The sequence below is a fragment of the Sardina pilchardus genome, chromosome 11 (assembly GCF_963854185.1).
Source record: "Sardina pilchardus chromosome 11, fSarPil1.1, whole genome shotgun sequence".
NCBI lineage: Eukaryota > Metazoa > Chordata > Actinopteri > Clupeiformes > Clupeidae > Sardina > Sardina pilchardus.
In genome coordinates this window covers 30,058,004-30,075,503 of record NC_085004.1, presented here as the reverse complement: position 1 = coordinate 30,075,503, position 17,500 = coordinate 30,058,004, and the positions used below count along the sequence as shown (strand labels likewise).

Below are 17,500 nucleotides of genomic sequence, written 5' to 3'. Positions count from 1 at the left end.
TCAGACAAATATTGGCACCAGGGAGTGTTCCCTTGCTACTGTTTACGCATCAGGGCCACAAAGAGAAATGACGCTTTGTCACGCTGGTGCTATCAGAATTTACACCTCTCCGCGCAGCACCTCAAACAAGCGCCAGAGGCAGCCGTGGCTGGGCGTGGAGAAGGCCCAGCTTTGTCCTCGGGACCCTGTCCTCTGAACACCTACCTGTGAAAACCTTCAAACAGTTTCTCCAATAACCTCTGTCCAACCTTACACACACTCTCTCTCTCTCTCTCTCTCTCTCACACACACACACACACTCTCTCTCTCACACACACACGCACATACACTTCTGGCCCTTCTTCTCTCTCTTCGACGTCATGCAGGCCTAACAACACATGGCCCCAACAAATCTCAGCAGAGCACCCAGCACACTGCCACCTCTGATACTGGAGGAATCCGTCCGGGGCCTGGAATGTGGCCCATCCTCCCTTCAGTACTCAACAGGCTAGCTATTGCTTCCTGAGGCCCACACAACAAAAAGGAAGAAGGCCATTTAAAGCCAGCCATTCTCTGAGGGTTGGAACTCATTGGTAAAGGCCCAGGTCTTCAAGGAAAAGGAAATACACCATATTTTGGCATATACTGCATTTTTTACAATGAAGTTATAAAAGAAAACAACAACAAGATCTGGATATTCTGTATTGGTGTGATGCCAGAAATTATGGTTGTGACAGTTATAAAAAATAAATCAAATAATGAGTGATGATGTACAATATATGTTGTTTTTTCTGTTCCACAAAACAAGCTAGGTTTACTGTACTTACCATCTAGATCCTCTGGTCTGGTAAGATCGATGACTCGCTGCCCAATCTTGACTTCTTCTCCCAGCTTGGCCAAGGGATGAGCCAGGCTTTCAAAGTGAGCCCTCTCCTGCAAAAACATACAGGTACAAAGATTACTCCACCTGCCAATCAGAAAACCAGATACACTGCGAAATACTATACATATGACATCACTTATGGTCCTTTTTTTTTTTTACGATTCTATTTATGTACTATAATATGCGTCTTTCAAAAAATCGGCCTCTGTCATACATTACTGACGATGGACTAATAGTAATAGCACACTGTGCTTTGACAAACAAAAATGTCCATCCCATTTTACCATGTCTATTTAGGAAACCCCCTTATCTGTGAGGTTTTTGAGACGTGATTTAGAAACATTAATAGTCCTTTGCTGGTAAAAGGATTTCCAATACACTCAAGCATCTCCTCCAGACAATGGAGCACGGGACCTCTAGCAGAGAGGGCTCGGGAGTTTTTCTTCCCTTCCCTCCCTCTCTTTTCCCCTGCTTCCTCCTCCTGTTATCTTTGTGGAACAAGCCCGGGTCTCCAGTGCCCAGAGCCCACTGCCTATCATTTATTCAGGGTTCATGCCTTAAAGAACACACCGTGTTTTCCCTTTTGTCATGTTGCTTTATGCTCAGATTAAACTTGGCATCGTGTTGTACTTGACGCACAATGAAACCCTGTCATTCAGCGCGCGCGGTGACAATATTAAATGTCATGTCCGTGTGCATTTACAGAATAAAATAACAGCTTTCGGGGGGCCTCTGAATAGTCTGTGCACATTACACTTAATGTATTATGCAGGGGGAGAGTGCAGACTGCTGCTCGCTCCATTGTTAAATGACCTAGTTCTGCAGTGAATGCGCAGGGCATTAGCGGAGGGGCTGTCTCCTTCTCTAAAGACTGAAGTAGGAGATGGACACTTTGACTCGGCATGATACAAATAATCTCTCCAGCACAGCTCCAGCTGGAGGGACGCTAAAAGCAGACGCGCGGCTAGGGCTCGGAGGGCGCCGAGGAGAGCGTTTGTTTTACTCCCAGTGTGAGTGCTCAATCTACCGCTGCCAAAGGTGTGTTGTCTGTGTGCCTCTCAGCCGCCCTGCCCCCTTCCCCTCCCCTCCCTTCCCCTCCGCTCCCCTCCGCTCGCCTCGCCGCCCCCGACTCCCATCTCTCACTCTCATGTCTCTTTTTCTTTGTCGTCTTGTCTTTTTTTTTTCTCCCTCCAGGATGCCTATCACACGGAGTTTGTTCAGTCACTCAGGTGGGCTCCCAACACAATGCTTACAGCTCCCCTGCCACACACGCAGACACCGACACCAACACACACATTAATCTTTCAGCCCCGCTGTTTTCTGGGGGCTTTTTTTTTTGCTCGTTTTGTTTGTTTTCTGACGGAAGACCCACTAGGGAGCTTCTGTTCTCACATACACAGCTTTGCCTCACACACTGACTACCACATCTTTAGATGTCAACAGCTCATCTACATATGGAATGTAGAAAAGAAAAAAAAATACTTTCAAGGTCTTTTTTTATAAATGATATAAATTAAGAGTTTTGTCGTGACTGTTTTATCCCTCCTCATATTCAAAACTTTAGTAGAGCTGTACACCTTTAATTAAACACATGCTGTTGATTCAGTTGATCTCCTAAATTAAATTGTCTAAACTCAACATGGCATGAGAAGTAGATGACAGAAAAAAAATATTAACAGGGATTAAAGTTGCTCGATGAACTCCGATCTCCCACATGCGTATTATCTATTCAACCATTACTCATAAAAATGGACAAAATACAGGGGAGAGAAGTACTAGCCATTTACCATCACGCTTCAGGGAGCAGTCATTATTCATGGGCATCTGAGTGATTCTGATTTACAATTAACCACTACCTGCTTACCGGTCTGTCACTGGGCAGTGCCTCGCGGGCCCTGCTTTGCTTACTTAAGTGTTTTCTAATTATGATATACGTGGCAGGCCCTGATGGGAGGGGGCCGCTTTGTAAAGATAAGATGGAGCGCCACGCGCATGTGTCTCGGTGGTGCCACACACACGCGCACACACACACCCACACACACACACACACACGCACACACACACTCGTCTCGGTGCGAATCATCCTGGCCCCTGGAGTATTCATCACCAGGCCACATTATTGCACTTAATGAAAGAGGCTCAGCGTCCTGATGACAAATTGACGGATGTGCGATTAGCGGGACAGGCTCGGCAGAGCTGCAATGCTCCGCGGCCCACTCGCAGAGGAGGACTCCATCTTCAAGGGATTTTGTGTGTGTACACATGTGTGTCTCTGTGAGTGTGTGTGTGTGTGTGTGTGCGTGTGTGCAACAGAGAACACTTCTTTGAAAGTGTATGTGTGCACAGAAGTGTGCTTATGAGAAAATATCTTTGTGCAGATATGTGTGTGTGTGTGTGTGTGTGCGTGCGTGTGTGCGTGCATGTCTGTGTGTCCAGTAGTGTCTATGCTTGTCTGAGTTTGCGGGCTCCTCATAATGAATGAGCGGACTGGTCCCTCCTCCGCTGTGCCCCGGCCCCCTCTGATCAATCAACCCCTTTTATAAACTCATGATCATTACACTCCACATCGGGCCGAGAGAGGATAGAGAACAAGAGCCATCCATCACTGAGTTTCATTAATAACTGCTTCAGCACGAAACTTCTCCCCCCTGCGCGCCGCGCGCTGAGAGGCCGGTCATTAACCAACATCAGCCCGACCAGTCGCCTGGGACCAGTTCTCAACAAAGCTAGTTATGAAATTAAGCCTTTATTACCGCACCTGAGTCTGCTGCTCCACCTTAATCATCGACCAAACTGGTCCAGGTTTGGCTCTTAATTAGGTAGCAAAAGGAAATAATAAAGACCGACTCCAGTGCATTAACTCAAATGAGAAAACACAACTGAGAACGCACTCTGTGTGTTAGCGAGTATAAACGGACATTAAACCATGAAGAGTGACTTCCTCACAATATTGCACAACGAATTTCCATTAAATTTTATATACTATGTTTTATATACTTATTGGTTATAACGTACGTAATTTATATCGGAGCATTAGTATTGAAGTAGAAATTATGGAGATAATTTATATGCATGGCATCAGGCTTTTTTGTTTGAAGGCTCAAAAAATATTCAGCGGACTAATGCTACTTTACTACCAACGGCATGAAGTGCTGTGATAAATTAATGGCATTTTTATTATTTTATGGTGTCATTAAATTTTTACTGATCACTCCGCTACTGAAGAGCAGTAAAGGACGTGAAGCACCCAGGGACAGGGCTGTCCAGCCAGGTAGAGATCCTCACCAGCAGCTCCCTGTAACTAGCATGCTATAAAGGATATTTATAATGTGCGCCGTGTTGAGGAAGATGGCAAGAAGAACTCCTCCCTTCGGCGAGTGCGGTGAAAAAAGTGGAAAAAATCTTGAGAGAATAGAGGAGAGATTGTCAAGGGAGGGAGGGGTGTCAAAGAAAGAGGGAGGGAGACAGAGAATGGAAAGAGATATGATTGTGTGAGGAAGAAAGCATGAGAGTGAGAGAAAGAGCGAAAGAGAAAGAGAGAGAGAGAGAGAGAGAGAGGGAGAGAGGGAGAGAGAGAGAGAGAGTGTGAGGGGAAAACAATGCAAGAGATGTGCCCCTCCCGTGTAGACCACTGCCTCTGGCAAACAACTGGTCCTTCCCTCAAATGAGTTCAGCATGCTGCCTTCAGTCCCACATCTAAAATTATAGCCGTGCACTCCAAGCTGAAGTGGAAAAAGACACCCACAATAATCCTATCCGCTCCCCGGCCCTTTTTTGTCTCAAATTTGGTTACAAATGCATTTTGTTCGAAGGAGGCATGGTTGCACAGTGAAGTAATAGTGCGGAGGGCTGTCGATGGCAGCCCTTGTGGAACTTCTTAACATTTAATCCAGAGCCAGCGCAGGGCCCATGTCAGCGCCGGGGCTAAGGTTTTAATCATGCTGGCCGCAGAACATGTGCCGGAGGACGCTCGCGCCGGCCGCAGGGCATATTTTGGGTAGCGAGGGCAGGAGCGGCCCTCGGCATTGTGCTGCTGTCTACCCTGTACTTAGGCATCACACAGCAGCTCCTGACGTTCTTCCTCCTCCCCGTATAAATAGCTCGGGCCCGGGCCATATGGCCTTGGATTGTTCCTGCTCTCCAATGCAGCGCCGAAATAATACCAATTGTGCTCTCGGCCGGTATTTTCAGGCTTTGTCGCATTAGGGCGCCGCGCGGATTCGAATGTCCGACATTGTTCGGCCCGCAGCAGCAACAAAAAAAGAGAGCCGTGCGCCAGAGGAACACTTTTGAACACAGCGCTGCTTTGGAGTGCGTTTCATTATCCAGCAGAAAAAGTGACATTGAGCTGAGCTGCAACAATACGTGACTCAGACAGGTGCAAGTAACAGAGCATTAGTCATTTACTTCCCCCAAGGCCCAGGTGCACAAGGCAAATATCTCCACGAGGAGAGAAGAAGAAGAGGAAGAAGAAGAAGAAGAAGAAGAAGGGAAAAAATGTCAAACGACAAACGACACATTGGACACAAGAGCACAATGGGTGGCTGTCCTTGCTTTTTCTACTAAGCGCAGAGAGAATACTGCGTGTTCTGTCTGTCACACACCTGGAGAACGTCTCTCGGAGCCCTGAGAAGAAAGGAGGCCTTTGTGTGTCCTCGCCGCTGTCAAACTCCACGTCTGACTAATTATGAGACCTGCAGGCCTCTTGAAGCCCCCTGTGCGTCCGCCTGCCTCGTGCATTCTCTCTGCTTCGCTGAGGTGCGGCGCGGCGCACAGCAGCGAGATTCGCCTTTTGTTTTCCACGGCCGTTTAGCCCTTCATCTGGTTCTAATTCCCCTCCTAACCAATCGCCATGTTATTTATAATTTCGCCCGCTCTCCAGTAGTTGGTAGTTTCAAAGCATTTAGTCTTAAGCACATCCAGTCGTGCGGTGAGCCAAGAGAGGCTTTCATGCGGTCGGCTGCTCTGCGCTCACCAGTGGGCTTCATGCTCCCAGACTCCCAACCTTTGGGTCTCCTTAACAGGCAGCGGGCCTCACGGCAGCGGGCCATGGGCCCGCACCCTCTCGGACTTACAGTACCTCTACTGGTGGGCACGGGATCATAGGCACAGCCTCTGGATGACTGCCCCCGAATCCTCCAGCCCCAGCAGGCCAAAGCCAAAGAGCCACCTCATTTGTTTAAAGAGGAGATGGCTTCCCTGCATCTTACTTCAATTAGGGTCATTACACTGGGATGCCGGGTATGAGCGAGTAACCCCCCCCCCCCCCCCCCCCCCAACCAGGCATCTCGCCAGCATATCCCTCTTCTTCTCCTCCTCCTTAATTATTTGTTTTGTTTTTGTTTGCATCCGCGATTGGGATACGCTGCCGCCGCCGTCGTCGGGTCATTTTTATGATATTGCGGGCTGAGGGGAAGAGGAAAAAGCTGGCCCAGCAACATTCCCCAACCTCTGAACCCGATTCGTAAATGATCCGTTTCATACTTGCCATGGCGCAGCCGTAAAGGCCGGCTCAAAGCGGCGGGCCTTCTCCTCTCGCCGCCGCGCTGAGCTCATTTGCTCATGGCTTTTTATGGGCTTCCAGTTCTAACTGACCCTGAACTGTTCAGCAAGTCCTCGCGGGTCTGTTAAGTGGGACCTCGGTTTCGCTCTTATCATACAATCTATTTACAATAGACGTCGGGGGCTGGGGGGTTGGGGGGTGGAGGGGGAGGACGACGGACCAGAAGACAATCCCCCACCACATGACCTGGAGGACAGAGGGCTCTTTATATGCCCACTCCGTGCTTTCTGTCCCAATATGGCTGCGCATAAATGACCCATTGTGGCCTCTATTCTCTCCAGGCACTTTGTTGTGTGATCTCTGGTGAAAGTAGAGCTGTGCAGGTCGGGGGCTCGGGGGGCCTGTTACATTTTTTTCCCTTCGTTCTTTCTTTCTTTCTCTTTTTTCGGGCCGGCTGCGGTTCTTTGGCAGCGTCTGATTTTATGCAGCGACGGTGGAAAATCAGGAGCCATCAATGGGGCCAGGCAGCTCTCATGTCTTCCTGGAGGAGAGGCAGGACGGAGGGAGAAAAGTAGATGGCATTGTTTCAGATGTGGCCCGGGCCATCTGCCCACACACACACACACACACACACACACACACACACTCACACACTCACACACTCAAGTGCTCTGACTCTGATTCAGAGGGCCTGGCTATTTTTATTCTTTTGGCAGATATGACCAATTGGAACAAAGCATTAATGTGAGCGACGCCGGACAATGGCACTCGCTGGGCACTGACAGTGTCTGAAGCGCGGGGAATAATCAAATTTGGATGGTCCGACCCATGTATGGCAGAATTTACTTTGCGGCCAAAAAATCCTGGGCTGGCAATTTCGAAGACAGGAGCCCAAAAAGGAGCAGAAAATTGCTTCCAGGGCTGTAGACCAGACAAGATTTTACTCCTGGTCTTTGTTAAGGCCTGTGTGAATGGGGGCCCAAGCACCCTGTGAGGAGAGAGAGAGAGCGAGGGAGGAGGGAGGCAGGGGGCTGGTGGTGGGGTGGGGTGGCAAGGCACACACTGCTTCCCCATCCAAAAGGTTAAGAGTCAGGATTTTGAGGAGCGCCAGCAAAGCTCCATTTGAATATTTCAGGGCTTCGTTTGCGGGATGCAAGAAGGGTGAATACTCCGCTCATCAATAATGCAGAGACAGACAGGCGAGGTGTGTGTGTGTGTGTGTGTGTGTGTGTCTTGCTCTGTGTGTGTGTGTCTTGCTCTGTGTGTGTGTGTGTGTGTGTGTGTGTGTGTGTGTCTTGCTCTGTGTGTGTGTGTGTGTGTGTGTGTGTGTGTGTGTGTGTGTGTGTGTGTGTGTGTGTGTGTGTGTGTGTGTGTGTGTGTGTGTGTGAAGGGGGGTAAGTGCAAAGAGTACAGGGCTGGGGCAGTTCAATAGGTTAATACACTGGCCTTTCACCCTTTGATTCCAGTTTGGAAGGAGTCAGCAAAGAGGAACATATTTTATCTGCTCCGAGCCCTCAGCGCCCTGTCTCCACTGTCAAAAACCTGGCACCAGCAACACCAATATCAATACATCAATATGCACATATGCTAAAATATATAGCATAAAATATAAACACTGCCATAAAAGTCAATGTCCTCTGATAACTACAATAAAATTGAAATATCGATATCAGTGAGTTTGTTGTATCTATGAAACGATGTATCTGCTTTTATGAAGCAGGGAGGGGAAATAAGAAGTTGTCAGTCACTGGGATGAAACAGTGTATGGGTCATGCAGTCCCTTCTGTCGAGAAACAGATGTATTGTAAGTGTACTGTACGACTGTGGTTCTTTCTGCACTGTTCATGGTAAAAGCATCTGAAAGGCAGATAAATAATAGAATAAAGTAATTGCCCTCCACAGACAATAATACATTTTGTAAATATTTCAAAAAAAGTAAATTGTGAAAGGGTTGTAAAAGCTTTTCTTTCACTGCTGGGACAAAGTAAAAAACAGACAAATGAAAAAAAAAAAAAAATACAGGCATAGAAACGGGCTTCAAAAAAGCATGAATATTTTACACGTGCACCTAGAGGACAGGAGAACCAAATGCAACCTTCCTTTCTCCTCAGAGAGAAGAGAAAGAGAGAGAGAGAGAGAGAACGAGACGGAGAGAAAGGGACAGTGCCAGAAGAGTGTAGAGGCAGGGCACCAAGAGTGGAACAGTAAACTGTGAGGGAGGAAGTAAAAAGAAGAGAGAGAGAGAGAGGGAGGGAGGGAGGGAGAGAGAGAGAGAGGGCCAGCGACAGGCCAGGAAGCAGAGTGCAAGTGAGAGAGCTGAGTAGAAAAAAATGAATAGACAGTGACATGGGGGACAACACTTTGAAGAGAGGGAAAAGGAGAGAGGGGAAGAGAAGGAAGGGATGCAGGTCACTCCATTGTGCTTCCTCGGACACACTTTGTATTAAAAGATGAATTGATCCATCTGTAAGCAGCACTTAGCCTCCCTCAGCCGCGCGGTCGTTACACGGGAATAAATCAATATTTAATATCCTTCACTACAGCCCCAGTAGATGATGTTAACCTCTCTGTAATCCCATTTATGTTACCTTTCCACAATCTGTGCGCACGCTTTCGCTGTGATAAACTCCCAAACAGCCGACGGGGAGCGGAGCTATTAAGGAGCGCGCTTTATTTATGTCAGGTGAGGAGCCGCGCTGAAATATTCATATTCGGAAACTGACCGAAGTGAAAGCTTTTATCTGGAACGTTTAGACCCCCTTTGGACTGTCGGTTTGCATTGACGCGGGCCTGCCCTGACAACGCTCTGCCCGGTTCTGGTGCTGAAATACAGCGCGCCATTCTTTACCGTCGCCCGGCCGGCACCAGGGCAGTATTTCTAGCGGTGACAAATAAAGTGTGTGCCTGGCACAGGGACGCATTCAGATGGAGAATAGTAGTGGAGAATTCTGTTTCCTGTCTTTCAGCTCTGAGGTAGTAAAGGACAAATTGCTTCGCTCTACAAGATAAAAAGGGGGGGGGGGGGGGGGGACTGGAATTCAGGTTGGGGGGTGGGGATGGGGTGGGGATGGGTTGGGGGGGGGGTTATAATTCAAAGAAGCACTGTTCTTCACTGAGGAGGTCAAGTGTGAATTTATGAACACCTGTTTTCAGGTATTCTTGTGGAGCAAACAATGGAATGCTAAATATGAAGCAATCCGGCCTCTCCCTCCCTCCTGTTGTATTTTTCCACAGAAATCACATGATGCTCTGCTTGGAAATGGGAATGGCCGTGAATCAAGAGGCTGCGAGAATGACGGTTGATTGACTTCAAAAAAGAAAGGGAGTCTTTGGGATGTGTGTGCAGTAACCTATGGCAACCCGATAACCCAAACATACCAGGCATACTTCAGAACTGATAGTGCTCCCTAATTATTATTTGTTGTTCCTCCTCTTGCTCTGTCAGAGCCAGGATCTGGTGCTGCCTTTAGTCTTCACAGAGCCACCTTCTACTCTTACATCAAAGTTTTTGTCAGAAACACACATACACACACACACACACACACACACACACACACACACACACATACACACACAAAAAAACCCACAAACGCTCACTCCCTCTCTGCCTCTCTCTCTCTCTCTCTCTCTCTCTCTCTCTCTCTCTCTCTCTCCCTCTCTCTCTCTCACACACACACACACACACACACTCAAACAAGCACACACACACACACACACAACATGTGTGCACACACTTAACTGTTGCTCTAACTGTTCTGCCTTCCCTGTCTCCCCCGTCTTGCTCAGGCTGAGTACAGGCTGGTGTGGGGGGGCAAGAGCGGTGAGGAGTGATGTCTGGTGTGGCAGCAGATCTCTCCCCACTTTAGGGGGGTGGGGGGGTGGGGGGGGGGGGGGGGGGGGGGGGGGAGCGTGCAGACAGCTCACCTGAGCCGAGCGCTCAAGCAGCGGCCTGAAAGCGTTGGGGGCGCCTCACAATTGCTCAGAGACAAAAACGGGAGCCGGACAAAAGCCAGGCAGGAGAAAGAGAGAGAGAGAGAAAAAAACGTCAAGCTCCGGCTGTTAAGAACAATGCCCGCGAAGGTGTGTCCCGCCTGTTGAAATCGCTCCTTTTCAGCCATTGTTCGCCCGGCTGCATTCATGTCATGTAGCGGCATATTCCCCTTGCCTGGCTGACCACAGGCTCACCCCGGAGTCTGGGAGGCCTCCTCGGGAGTGCTGTGTGTGCGTGCGTGAGTCTCCAGCTTGGAGGTGGGGTGAGGAGACCGTTTACAGGTGACGGCTGCTCCGCTGCATACCACAACCACCTCCAGGGAACAGGTACAAAAGGCAGGACAGGGGGAAAAAAGACCCAGAAGAATAGATTCTAATCCTGAGGCTTAAGCGAACAGACATACACACACACACACGCACATCCAAAGAAAATGCCTGGGACTCCATTTTGGATCTTTGAATGCTATTCAAACCACTGTTCCAGAGACTCATAACAAAAAACGAGCCAGAGGTATGTAATTGTTTGAGACGTACAAAAGGGCACACCCGTGAGTGTCTGGGGCATTAGAGCCCCCGAAAGCCTCCATTGTTTGGACTGCGGAGGAAAAGCAGCCCTAATTTTACAGTTAATTCAGGTGTCTAACCATATGCCGGAGACAAGCCACGACACAGAGCAGAGCCTGTTGAGCACCATGCCACCCACTCAGACACAGATCTCTCAAGTGCCTCGGCTTCCTTCCTCCCTCCCGTTAAAACTCAGAAAAAAAAGAGGAGAAGACATGGATGTTTCGTTTATTTTTTTATACATACATTGACCTAGTTGAAGATGCTGGTTGAAAGTATCAGGTGTTGAAATATTAATGAGTCAAAGCTCCCGGCTCCTGCCTGCCTCCGTCAGCCAACTGGCAATATGGCATCAATCAGATGGGAGCTGGCGATTATTTATTTTTTATTTATTTATTTATTTATTTATCTCTGCACGCTCCTTGATTGACTCATTGATTGAAGATATTTTTAAAGGGAGTCCCTGGGAGTCTGTGCGCTGTCTGTACAAAGCGGGTCTGTCCCTCACCGGCGGCTGCAGAGAGCCGCGCGTCGCCTCTAATTGGGCAGAGATGCAACAGCTTGGGCCCTGCACGCACACACACACACACACACACACACACACACACACACACACGTAGGGCAACCCCCCGAACCAGCGTGGCCCTTTCGCCCCAGTGCTCTGCTTTCGCCCCGGCGCTCGCCTCCCTCCCAATCTCCCTCAAGTCCTGCCACCGCTACCATCCCCAACCTTCGCTCTCCCCGCCTGCCATGCCAACGCCAATCAACATTGCTGTTCTGGATATGCTTCAAAGGCCAAAAAAATTGTGGTGAGGGAAGGCAAAAAAACCCCATTTTTTTATTTTTTATTTTTTTAAATAGACTAAATAGACACTTACTAGAGACACTTTACTAGACTTGGATTTCGCTTTGTGCCACTCAGGAGATTAAGGAAAGTGGCAGTGAGCTGGGAGAGGACAATGTGACAATTGTGAAAATACAGTAAGTGGCGAATCAGCATGGTAATTGAGAGCGGCGGTGGCTTGAATGAAAGGTGTCAAAATGAGGTGGAGAGCCGGTGCACCACCAGGTTCTAGTGCCTGATTGACAGGCAGACGCGCAGAGGAACAGAATAGTGTTGGTGCTGGAGGAGAGGGAGGGGGGAGGGGGTGGGAGGCAGTTCTAAAGACAGGACCAAGTACGCAAAAACAGATAAGTGAGACAGACAAGAGAGAGTGTGTGAGTGTCTTTGTGTGTGTGTGTGTGTGTGTGTGTGTGTGCGTGTGAAAGAGAGAGAGAGAGAGAGAGAGAGATAGAGAGAAAGAGATTGAGAGGAATAAGTTGAACAGAAAAAGAGATTTAGCAAAAAAGAGGTAGAGAGATGTATGTGTGTGTGCGTGTGTGTGTGTGTGTGTGTGTGTGTGTGTGTGTGTGTGTGCGTGTGCGTGAGAGAGTGAGAGAAAGAGAGACAGAGACAGAGAAAGAGAGTGGAGGGGGGGGCACTTGCCTTGTCAGAGCGGCAGTTGAGGCCCATGTTGGTGAGGGCTTGGAGCTTGGCCTCCATCCCCTGCTGGTGGTGCTGGAGCTGCTCTCTCTGGATCTGTTCTCTCATCTTCCTCGCCTCCTGGATGGCCTTCATCACCGAGTCCTGGTCTCCGAACAGCGCTGTGGAGTTCAGGCTGGACAGGATGTCTGCAGGCAAGGGCAACAGTCCGTCAACACACACACACACACCTCCGCAGACACACACCAAACCCACACACAAACACAAACGCACCAAAAGGAGGCCACAAGTGGCAAGGTTCTGTGATAAAAAGAAAAAAAGAACTCAATGGGAGGTCTCACTACCCTCTCTCATGTGTCTGTGTGTGTGTGTGTGTGTGCACGTAGACTGTAGGCATGTGCATTTCCGCTCCATGCAGCAAACAACATGTGTGGCGTCTCCCTCGGAAAAAAATAAGGCAGCAATCTCGAGCCGGAGTCGCACTCCCTCTCGGTATAATTAAAAAGATAAAAGTGAGGTGAGGCTAGCAGTTAAAAAACGTGGAAATAGAACAAAAACAAACAGGCCGGGGTTCAAAGCCCCACTCCAGCCCGAGAGGGGAAATGACAGCAGCTCCACTGCAGACAGAGCGCCTTAATGAAAGAGAGCGTTTAATAACAGTTACAGTGGCGCACACGGAGGCTTGATTGAAGGGGCGTCACACGAGGCAGACAAAGTGAGAGAGCTTTTAAAACAAATGATTGGCTGAGGCATCCGGTAGAAGCCCAACGGCGTGGTGCGGCGCTAAAGCAGTTTCGTCGAGATGGAAAAGGAAAAAAAAAAAAAAGTTTCTGCCGCATGTCAGTGATTGTGTGAATTTTGGACTGGATGCCTTCGGCTTTTATCCGACACAGAAAAAACCGTGGCACCACACAAAGCGTCCCACTGGGAAGATCTAAAAACCTAGCCTTCGCATTCCAACTTTCATTAAAAAAGCTAAAATAATAGACACACAGAAAACGATAGAATAAACACAATAGAGTGGATACCTTCCACATTCTTGTTAACATTCTTTGACTAACGACTGACAATAGAATTGAGCAAATCAACCTTGTCTCTCTCTCTCTCTCTCTCTCTCTCTTTCTTTCTAGCAATCGCCCATGGCCACGACGCATTGTGCAGAAACCCCTCAGGCGAACTGGCGGATGTCCTTACCCAGAGAGGAGCCGCGGCCCATGATGCCGAGGGGGCTGGGGATGCCCCCCTTGGCGGACAGGCTGTTAGGGCTGCTCTTGAAGAGGCCGTGTGTGGGGGACGTCGGACACTTGATGGAGTCACCCGTCTTGGGCCGGGCAGACAGGTTGAGCGGCTGGGCGCCCTCCTCCTGTGTGGCCAAAGAGAAAAAAAACACAAGACATCAGGTCATGGAGAGAGAGAGAGGGAGAGAGGGATAGAGAGAGAATGAGAGAGGGAGAGAGAGAGTGGGGAGAGAGAGGAGAGAATTCACCTCTGAGACATAATGCTAGTCAGTGATTAGCGACGAGAAGTCTAATTACTCCTCCAGTGAGCGGGCAGGGGCTCCTCATTCACCTGCAGGGCATGAGGCGGAGGGGGGCGTACGCCCAGGCAGCCACAGCGCTCTTTTGTTCTGATTAATTAAAGCCCGTTGTGACACTCAGCACGTCTTTATCTCCTCCAACTGTTCTCCTACGGCTATTTCACTCTTTCCCCATCTCTCTCTCTCTCTCTCTCTCTCTCTCTCTCTCTCTCTCTCTCTCTCTCTCTCTTCCTTCCTCTCTTTCTATCTCCTTCTTTTTTACACTCTGAATAAAGCTCTGGCTGAAATACTGTTTAAATCACTTTCTCTTTGACAGACACTTGCAGTTTATATTTCAGATATTAACAAAAAGATTTCATCCTTGATGTGTCGGTATTTCAAAGTGTTTTTCCTTTTATGTATTCATCTCATATACTGAACACCTGATTGATTTCTTAAGTTAAAGAAAATTCGCCATCCAGTGAACAAAGGAAATAGACCCAGGGACTGATTAAGTTTGATCTTGTGTGCTTGGTGATGCTTGGAGAGGAGAGTGAAAACCAGTCAATGTCATTGCAGTTAATCAGAAATCCTTTGAAACGAATGGGACACTGTCACACGGCATCCACAGTCTAATGTAAGACTAACTGTGTCACTGACACAAACATATGCCCAAATAAATACCCTGACATGTGCACGCGGGCATGCAAACACGCACACAAACACACACACACACACACACACACACACACACACACACACACACACACACACACACACACACACACACACACACAAACACACACAGTGTATGGCTCGTGGTTGTTTACAGGAAAATGTCTTTTCAGTGAGTCTCATTGGGAGCCTGAGTGCGTATTTGTCCAAACAGATGGCACTGCGAACATGAGTCTGCCTCAAGGTCTTCATACTGCACTGCCAATAACAGTTTGTCATTCAATTAAGCTAAAAGTAGACAAACCAAACACACTACTAATCTAATTAAGCGGGCCATATCTGCATATGGATCCAACGCCGCTCAAGCGTCTTTGTTGAATTCTTAATACTATGTGATCTCAGCCACTTAGCGCTTATCTTGCATAACTGCGCCCATAATCTTGAATAGGAGATAAAGCTCCAACACACACACACAGACCGACAGACACACACAACACTTATACACACACACACACACAGGCACACACACACTCACACACAGGCACACACACAACACTTATACACACACACACACAACACTTATACACACACACACACACACACACACAGAGAGAACACCCGCTATCTGAGCCCAACCGCTTTTTGACATGGCCTAAAGAGCTGCTTTGAGATAATTCATGTCAGTGCTATTGTTTGGCTCTTCAGGCTGAAATTAATTAGCCCAAATCCCCTCCGTATCCGGGGGTGAGGAGGAGCACGGGACCCGCAGAGACTGTGTGGCGCAGCAGCAGCAGCAGCAGCAGCAGTGACAGCGGGATCGGGATCGGGATTGGGATCGGGATCAGGCTCCATCTCCGGCTCCTCTCCGCTCCACTCTGTCCGCGGAGCTCGGCGCCTTAAAGAGGATAGCAGCCCACGCTGCACCGCCACTGACATGATTTACGTCCCCTCGTTTTTAGTGATATTAAAACCCAACTTTTCCAAACGTGCACGTGTTTTGGATTAAGGCCGCTCAATGAAAGGAGGAAAAAAAAAGGGAAGACGGAGAGAGGGCTGAGGGAGGTGGGGAGGAGGGGGGGAAAAGATGATGTATTTGCCCTCTGCTCTCAGCTGAAGACGTGTTGAGCCCCGCCATCCAGCCCCTGAGAAGTCCCGTTGTTCATCTTCATTTTAAGACAACCAGAAAGAGCCATCTCTACTTTTTTTTGTCTCTGCACTGTGTGTGTGTGTGTGTGTGTGTGTGTGTGTGTGTGTGTGTGTGTGTGTATGTGTGTGTGTGTGTGTGTGGGGGGGGGGGCTCTCATGTGATGTAATGTTTTTGCTCAGCAAGAAAGGATGAATAAACAGAAAAAAAAGATCTGTTGTTCTTTGTGATCGGAGGCCGTGTGTTCCAGAAATTGCTGTCTGCGAGCAACCATAGCCATAGCAACCCTGTCCACAGAGTTCTGGTTGAGAGAGAGTGAAACAGAGAGAGAGAGAGCGAGAGAGAAACAGCAAAACAAAGAGAGAGAGAGAGAGAGAGAGAGAGAGAGAGAGAGAGAGCGAGACAGAGAGAGAGGAAAAGAGACAATGAGAGAAATAGAGACAGACAGCTGGAGAGAAAGCAAGAAAGAGAGAGAGAGAGAGAGAGAAAGAGAGAGAGAGCGCAAGAGAAACGAGGAGAGTGGGAGGCTTGTAAAAGTGTAGCAGATTGATAGCCTCCCAACAGTGGAGGGGCAGGAGGATCTCGGAGCAGCACGGCGCAGCACTGCGCCACCTCTCCACTCCTCTCCTGATTTAGTGAACCGGCGCGGCCGGGTGGATCTGGGTCAAGCACCAGTGGAGTGGCCGGGGAGGCAGGGAGGCAGGGAGGGAGGTGGGGGGGGGCGGGGAGGCAGGCATACCTTGACTTGAGTGACGGGGCTGGAGGACCTCTTGTCGTTCTTGAGGCCCGTGGGGGAGATGGGCGCGCCAGCGTTGGGGGGCTGGGACAGCGGTGGCATCTTGGCTCCGGGAGAGACCTGCATGCTGGCCAGCTGGGCCGCGTACAGTTGCTGCGAGGAGAGCAGAGAAAACCCACAAGGCGTTAACATCCAACGCCAACCACCATTCAAAGACGCTTTTTTTCTCTCTCTCTCCTCCTCTCCATCCCTCCCTCCCCTTCCCTCTCTTTCTCTCTCCCTCTCTCTCTCTCACTCTTTCCTTGCGCTCTCTCTCTTTTCAAACCCCACCCGTCCTCTCTTTCTTTTCCCCTTCCTTCTTCCTTCTCTCTGTCCTCTTTCTCTCTCTCTCTCTCTTTCTCCCTCTCTCTCTCCCTCTCTCACTCTTTCCCTCCTGGCACAGCCATTCCATCAAAGGTCTTAACTGTATATCAAAAGCTCTGACTCCAGAGAGAGAGAGAGAGAGAGAGAGACAGCAGAGAGAGAAACCCACACAGTGATGGCTTTTGTACAAGAGACTTGGAGAGGGCTTTTTCCTCTCATCAGTAAAAGTTTGCAGACTTTTCTTCAGCGCTGGCCTGCTCTCATATCTGATTTCCTACCGCTCGCCCCGCTTGCTGAGGCTGCCGCTGCCGCCGCTTTTCTAGGCCAATAAGTCACCGCAGAGACACCTAGCCAGGCCCCCGTTATTGTGTGCGGGACCCGGGGCATCAATCATGGCCGTTATTAAAAGGCATACATTTAAGGTCCGTTTCTTTTTTTTTTTTTTTTTAAAGGAGGAGAAGAGGAGAAATCACCGTCCTCTGTGCTTATTTTCATTGGCTGCTGAGTCCGTGGCTTTGCCTGACTCTGGTGACGTAGCTTAGCGCTGCGGTCACATGCAGGCAGCATATGGTTTAAATGACTGGCCAGGCACAAAATGTCAATCATTAGTTGCCACAGGAAAAGGGAGGTCCTCAACATGATTAGTTTGTGTGTGTGTGTGTGT

General features: G+C 49.0%; 1 protein-coding gene across 11 annotated transcripts in view; it reads right to left on the bottom strand.

The window, feature by feature from the left end:
* Positions 1–17,500, bottom strand: part of sox6 (SRY-box transcription factor 6) — a 176,537-nt gene that overhangs the window by 16,062 nt on the left and 142,975 nt on the right. For all 11 annotated transcript variants that reach the window (XM_062548505.1, XM_062548506.1, XM_062548508.1 and 8 more), the window contains 4 exons: positions 16,477–16,626; positions 13,597–13,765; positions 12,406–12,590; positions 807–912 (listed from right to left, as the gene is read on the bottom strand). In XM_062548505.1, coding sequence (XP_062404489.1) covers positions 807–912; positions 12,406–12,590; positions 13,597–13,765; positions 16,477–16,626 — 610 coding nt within the window. The remainder of the gene's footprint in view (positions 1–806; positions 913–12,405; positions 12,591–13,596; positions 13,766–16,476; positions 16,627–17,500) is intronic.